The sequence below is a fragment of the Mesitornis unicolor genome, unplaced genomic scaffold, assembly GCF_000695765.1.
Source record: "Mesitornis unicolor isolate BGI_N332 unplaced genomic scaffold, ASM69576v1 scaffold1833, whole genome shotgun sequence".
NCBI lineage: Eukaryota > Metazoa > Chordata > Aves > Mesitornithiformes > Mesitornithidae > Mesitornis > Mesitornis unicolor.
Window position 1 is genome coordinate 69,771 of NW_010176500.1, and position 7,279 is coordinate 77,049.

At 47.1% G+C, this 7,279-nt stretch overlaps 1 protein-coding gene across 1 annotated transcript in view; it reads left to right on the forward strand.

The window, feature by feature from the left end:
- MTMR3 (myotubularin related protein 3) overlaps positions 1-7,279 on the forward strand; it is a 78,185-nt gene that overhangs the window by 69,445 nt on the left and 1,461 nt on the right. The window contains exons 19-21 of the mRNA XM_010181740.1: positions 191-1,607; positions 3,941-4,051; positions 4,572-4,660. Coding sequence (XP_010180042.1) covers positions 191-1,607; positions 3,941-4,051; positions 4,572-4,660 — 1,617 coding nt within the window. The remainder of the gene's footprint in view (positions 1-190; positions 1,608-3,940; positions 4,052-4,571; positions 4,661-7,279) is intronic.

A 7,279-nucleotide genomic window follows, 5' to 3' on the forward strand; every position in this document is an offset into this window, starting at 1 on the left:
CTCTGCACTACAGATGGTCAAAACGTGCTCCTAGATGATACTTCACAGAAGTCCATTAGTTAGCACATCGTTACCGTCCTAATTGTGGGGGGAGCTTTTAAACCATAGTAGCTAAATGTTTAAGAAAACCAAAGCAGAAACACCCCAAAAGTCCCCTGACTTTGCATTTTGATTATTTGTACCTTCGTAGGTTACCAAAGACAAGATCATTCGACAATCTGACAACAGCCTGTGATAGCAGCGTGCCTACAACCAATCGACGTAGTAGTGACCCCAGCCTGAATGAGAAGTGGCAAGAGCACCGCCGCTCGCTGGAGCTGAGCAGCCTGGGCAGTGCTGGGGATGACCCGTTCGATGGAGACAGCCTGAGTAAACAAGGCAGGGCTCCAGTGGGAGCTGAACTTTCTGTTGCAGCTGGCGTGGCAGAGGGACAGATGGAGAACATTTTGCAAGAGGCTACTAAAGATGATGTTGGTCTGGAGGAGCACTTAAGGGGTAGCCTAGAGACAGCGGGTAAAGGGGATGATGAGATTGCCCTGGATAAGGAGAAGAGAACTGAAAATCTCCGTGGGTATGTCAGTGACCTCCTCGGTGAGAAGGCTGAGGTGGATACAGGTGTTGTAATGAACAATCCAGCATCCAATCCACATCAAGGTGCTTCTGAGCTCAAAGGACAACCGGATGAGCACGCTGATCTCAGTAGTGCTGTCCAGAAGTTACCTCAGGTGAAAGGACTACAAGCTGTTCCTTTGGAGGGCTTTGTGAATAGAGACACTCAAAAGACGACGGAGGAAGAAGGTGTCGGCAAACTTGAAGGAGAAGCGGAGAGCCTGTACCACACTGAGCAGGCCAGCCTTCCCTTGCCTCTTGCAGTCCCGCACGAGGCACGGACGTCCAACATCGAAAGTTCTACGGAAACCTTAACGGAGAACGACGCAAAGCAAGAGCTCGTTCCTAAGGATCCTTGCCAGAGACCTCATCTGATTGACAACAGTGCTGATGAAATTTCTCGAACTATTGAAAACAGGCCAGAGGGGGAGAGCATGCTAGAACTTCAAAAACTGGGAACAAAAGTACATAGGACTTCTGGTAGCAGCAACACACACATCCCGATGCCTTCCCCTTGTGCCTTGCCTTTAGCTGAATGTAAAGATGAGATTGTGTGTAACGGAGAGCTGGAGCCAGAGAACAAGATGACGGAGAAGCCTACGGGGTTCAGCATCACCCAGAAATACCAGGCGACAAACGGACACTGCGTGAACGGAGAGGACGGTGGGATCAAAGCCTCTCTCAGTCGGCAGATCTCCGCGGCGAGCTGTAGTTCCACACAGTTTCACTTGAGGAACTTGCACCAGAAATGGGTGTTTAGTCATCTTGGTAAGCAGCAGGCAGCCAGCAGCCCGGACCAGCCTGCCAGAAGCCACCTGGATGATGATGGGATGCCTGTGTACACCGATGTTATCCAGCAGCGCCTGCGCCAGATCGAAACCGGCCATCAGCAAGAAGTGGAGACCTTGAAGAAGCAAGTGCAAGAGCTGAAGAGCCGGCTGGAGAGCCAGCTCCTCAACAGCTCCTTACGCCTCAATGGTGATTATGGAGACGAAGTGGTAAGTGAAGTGGTGATTGGGCCACTGCTGGCAACAGTGGGCTAATGAGTCACGGTCTGGATCTCAGCACGTTGGTCAGGCAGTGATTTTTATTTGTTTTTTTGGCCATACAGGCTTTTCTAAAACTCTCGAGGTCATTCTGAAGAGGGCGAACAACCGGCTGAGTGCACGGCAAATGGCAATCAATGACGACTTAATGTTCTCACTGTGTTTCAGTTTGACCGTGCCTATAGCAGAGGTTTATTTCACAGCGTACCTGCACGTACCTGGGCATACTTAGACACCTGCGTTGACCTTAGTCCAGAATCCACTCGGTTTATTGTTGTTTTCATAGACAGGCAAAGATATTTTTCCACGGATGCGAACGTGTCGTTTATTGGGCCGGGAGCGTGGAGCCTTCCAGCCCAACAAGTCTGTAATTGTGTCTAACTCTGAGACTGCTCTCTTGATGTTTTGCATGCGTAGGGTGAGAAGGAGGCAGCAGTAGCTGCTGTGTTAGCTCAAAACCATGAAGTGTAGGTGGCTGTCCTGTGCCAGGCTCATTAACTGGAATAAATTAAGGGCTTTTTTGACAGCCTTGTATCAGTGAGGGTTTTTTCTCAACAAATTAAGAATTTTAACAGGGTTTTAAACTGTTCTTTTACGTGGAAGCGTTTAAAGTCGTAAAAGCAGAGACTTTAGTATAGTCTCTCAAAGTTTGAAGCATGATTCAAATACAGTGCACTGATTTCTGTAGCAATTAAATGATCTGTGTAGTTGTAGTTGCTAAAGACGTTTTAAAATTAGAAATGAAATAAGTGTAATTCCAAGTTCAAGAGCTCAGAAACTGGCAAGTTTGCCGTGTCTCTGTGTCTTGGTTGGATTTTAAAGTTGCTTCTCCCGTACCTGGTTTTTTACCTGTTTTCTTCTCCTCTTTCGAATAATCAATAGTGATAAACGTCAGAGACGTTCCAGCAACAGTGTCAGGGCAGCGCTTCAGAGAACAAGTAGAACTGCTGCTCCACAAGGGCCTTGAGCCCAGAGCAGTCCTGCAGATCGCGGCAAACCTTGGCTTTACAGAGAGCGGGATGATCTGTGAAATAAAACAAGTGAAGAGGGGAGACTTGGAGAAACGGGCGGGCGCGGGAGAGGACACGGGTGTGAAGGGATTTCCCAGATTGACACAACACCAAAGTTTCCTCTCTCCTACGTGCACGTTATGATGTATTTTATATGCCTGCAAAATGGAAAACACAAATTATAAAAGGTTCCCAACTTCTGTTTAATTTAATTTAATATTGTTTAGAAGTGGCAGAGGTGCTGGATAGTCCCAGGTACGTTTGTTGTGAAAAATACTCAGAGCCTCCTTGGCTCCTCACATTGGAGAGAACAGCCCCAAGGGCTCCCTTGGGCTCCCGTTTCAGCTGCGTGTGGCTTCTGTCACTGGCAAAAGCTTGAATTCCTTGGAGAAATTTGGCTTCATTTATTACATTCCCAATTTTTAAGAGTCTTCCTAAAATGCAGTGTAGGGCTGGATACCATCCTCTAGACAATTCACTGTTTTTAGGGATCTTATCTCTGCCTTCTCTTCGGGCCTCAGCCTGGGAGTAACTGGTTTTCTTCTGAAGCTCCAGAGGTGCCCGTTGCTCAGGCACAAAAAGACAATAAGGGATTTCTTGCTATTTTTAATGTATTTTAAGGGCTGGCTGAGTTTTAAGTCAGTTAAGATACGACTCTGCCTAGCTAGACTGTATTAAGGAAGCATTATGCCCTGAAAAGCTACTTGGTATCTACAGCTCAAATTCTGAGTTCCTCATGTGTGCCTTGGCTTGTATTTTCCGCAATTTCTGCCAGCAGAAGTGTGTATGTTTTACCAGTAGTGTTTCTGAAAGTGAAACGACCTTGGAAAGCAAATGCCAGCCATGCAATTGGAGCCACAGCTTTTTTGGTTAATCACCCCAAGTGTTGCCAGCCGTCTGTGCTAACACAGCAGAAACGAGTGTTTAAACCTGTTCTGTCTCACACCATCCCGTCATCAGGGGGTCAGAACCTCACCGGTTGAGTTGGGTTGGTTTTTTTTGCTTGGATGTTTTTTGGGTTTTTTTGCAATTCACTGCTGCACAAATCCCTTCCAGCAAGTGGCATTTGTCGTCCTGTCCGAACAGGAACTCTTGCCTTTGCTGCCACGTGTGCCGTGTAGGTAGGTGGCAGGCTGTGGCACTCGCCCTCCCAGTGCAGGCACCTTTCTTAGCAGGAGGGACCCTTTTTGTTCCTCCCCACGAACTGTCCGGTTTTATTTGTGTGGCAGTAGGAATATGGGAAGGCTCTGTTCAGCTGTGTTTGTTTGCCAACAGACTTCTATACCCGACTCGGAAAGCAATCTGGATCAGAACTGCTTGTCTCGCTGCAGCACAGAGATTTTCTCTGAAGCCAGCTGGGAGCAGGTGGATAAACAGGACACAGAGGTACAGACTAAATCCCTGTAAACTGCTCATTCTTCCGGTAGGATGGGATGTTCATCGTTCAAATTACCCTGCAGCCTTTGGTCATGGGCCACTTCTTGTGAACTCTCTTCCTTGTGTTTCGCTTGCCTTTTGTACTTTCAATATCAGTACCTGTGCCTATGAGCCCTCTGCTGTCTGTGGTCGCTTGAGAAGCTCTGGAGAGGTTGGGTAGCTAAAGCAGCCTTAGGTGCACACATGCTTGGTGAATATTCTTGGTCTGGATACTTTTAAAGCGCAGAAATAAACCAGGAGATTGGACTTGGACTTAATTTCTTGTCGGAGGGGATTTTAGCATGTCCATTCTCAAAGGGAAGGTTTCTTTCCTCTGTCTTCAGTTGTTGCAAACACTGAATTTTAGCTCTTAAAACAGAACGAGCAATTTTCTCATGGTGCTTTGCTTTGAATTTGTGAGCTCCAATGAGATGGGTTTGTCTCGTAATTAATTTCCCTCTCCTTGGTAAATTTGTCCTCTGTCTCCCAGGTGACGCGATGGCTCCCAGACCACCTCGCGGCGCACTGCTACGGCTGCGACAGCACCTTCTGGCTCGCCAGCAGGAAGCACCACTGCAGGTAACCTGTGCGGTGAGGGAGGCAGGCAGGCACGGTCATGGCTCGAGCTGGTCCCTCTCCCGTTAAACCGGGAAAGGGCTTTTTTGGACACGTAGTTACTCTCTCAAGGATGGATGCCAGACCAAGTATTTTAGAGTAGGACTGCATGCTCCTGAAGGAACAGAGTGTTTTGGAGGAACAGAACAGTTGCTCCAGTTCCAGTTCATGCAGAGCATGTATTTAAAAAGCCAGATTTGGTATCTGCTTCACCCCAGCCTGAACAGATGCTGCAGTTTCTCAAACTGGACTGGGAGGCAGCTGGCTGTTCAGCTTTTCAAGAGTGTAAACAATAAAAAATGGTGTTTTGTTGTCTTAGCATTCAACACCGCAAATACATGAATAGCATCTTCTTCTTCTTTGTTATCTTACTGGTTGTAAACCTGCTCCTTTCCTTCTCTAACCACTCTTGCCTTTTCAGTCAATGGTTCTTATCAGGGTCTCTGAGAAGGAAATGTATGTGAAATAAAAGTGTTCTGGATTATTCTTTGCCAAACGTGTTGCCAGCAGAGGCTACACAGGCAGCAGATAACGCAGGCAGCGGGGGGTAATGAAGAGCAGGTGGCAGAGGCCTTTTGATGAGAACGTACTCCAGTTAAAGACAGAATCTCAGATTTCTAAGTTCTAGCTCAAATAAATTCCTACTCCTGATTTCTGGACATGAGAAAACAATTACAGGAACCATCATTGAAGTAAATGGCTGTTACACGTTTTGATGCTTCATTGCTTTTTGAAGTAGAGAATTATAAACATCTTGGTGTGTGTCCATTTTCTGTTTTAATATTCTAAAGATAAACCTGGAGAATAATGAATAGAAGTTGAAGGGCTTTGATTTTATTTTCATGTCCACCATGTTTGTGCAAATTTTTCTGTCTTAAGGCTTCAGATGAGAAATAGAATTACTGAGCAGACAGCTGTACACGTCTGAAGGGTTTTCTAAGGGTTAAAGCAATGTTTTCCGTTGTCCTCCTCCTTGTGGTATCTTGTGCACCCGTTCAGCACAGCCTCTCTGCCTCTCTCAGCTGCCTGACGTCTGGCATCTACATTTCGGTTTCCCAGGGCTGGGCTCTGCAGAGCTCTCACCACATGGATACACACGGGACACCCCCAGCACCACAAGGAGTTAGAACGGACTCAGGGTTTCAAGTTGGTTGCAAATTTCCCTTTAGTGTCTTTGTTTCTTCAGCTTTCCCATGTTTATTTTGGGTTTTCCACGTAAGCTCAGGTTGTTTGTGGCAGAGACCAGTAAGGAATGGCCACCAACCAGAAACCCGAGTATTTCCATAGTACGCGTTTTCAAAAACCTGCGATCGGAGGCAGCCTGCTCAGCATCTTACCCGAGCGGGCACGTGGGTGAAACCCGTGCACTGCAGGGCCTTGAGCAGGGTAAAAATCCCCAGCTGCCTTCATTGCCACCGTTCGCTGCTTGTGCTCATCCTCCTCTGAGCTCTCTCTCCCCTCCTTGCAGGGACATTGAAGGTGTTGATCAGATCTGGTGAGCATTTACAACAGCCTCTGTCTGTTGTCTGTCTGCCTTGGTAACTTCTCCACACTAACCCGGTCTGTTCCCCCTCTTTGTTTTTCACTTGACATCACTAGAAATCTGCTGTGGGTGGCTAGCACAGTCTGTCGGATGTGTAGAGCTGTATGGAACGGCCTCGTTTCACAGAAAGGCGTTGAGGACTTGGCTTTCAGTGCCTTAAACTGGGATGTGGATCGCACTAACACTCACCATCAGTAAATTGTGCGTTTGAGCAATGGAGAATGCTTCACTCCTAACCGAGAAGAAACTCTCCTTCCAGTTCATTCACTATGCATTTATTTTTTATTCTTTCCCTTTTTGCCTCATTTTTGAGAGGTCCACATGTTAGCAAACAGTAATCCTGCTGTGTGGTGTGTTGACAAAAAACTACCACTTGTTTTAGGGCTGAAAATCCTGTGGCAGTAACAGGTAAAGCAGAGCTGGTCGAGGGTTGGTATAAATACCTGCGACTTGGTAAGGAGAGGAAGTGTCAGCATGGTTTTAAGTCTCCCTTCCTCAAAGCAGCAAGGTCACTTTTCCAGCGTTGTTTTTTAATGTCTCTCTTTAATGTCTTGAGCAAAACAGAGGACCACCAGGATAGAAAGAGTGAGTTGTTTAGAGCTTTCCAAAGCTCGGAGGAGAGCAGTTACAGAACGTGATCTATCACAGGCGGATAAAACAGCAGTGAGAACCAAGCGTATGTTAGGAAGCTGGTGAGCTACAACAAACAGATGCTTGTTTTAGTCCCTCTGGTTGTTTTTTGACCTCATCCCCCAACAGCGAGCTTCTGCTGGATCATTGTTTTGTGAGCAGCAGAGATGTAAGCTGTCAGAGCTGCTTTTCTGCAGGGTGTTTCTGTACAACACCTTCCAGGGCTGTTTTCTCTCCTGCTGGTTTTTCTGATAGCAATTTCTGACGGGGTCCTTAAGAAGACTTCAAAACCGCTGCAGAAAGGCCGGCCATCGCGAGCCGCCTAGGGCGGGGGTTACAGCTTTGAGCCCAGGAGCCGCTGTGCAGAGCTGAGAAAATGAGCCCATTGAAGTGAGAAATGGGATTTCTCT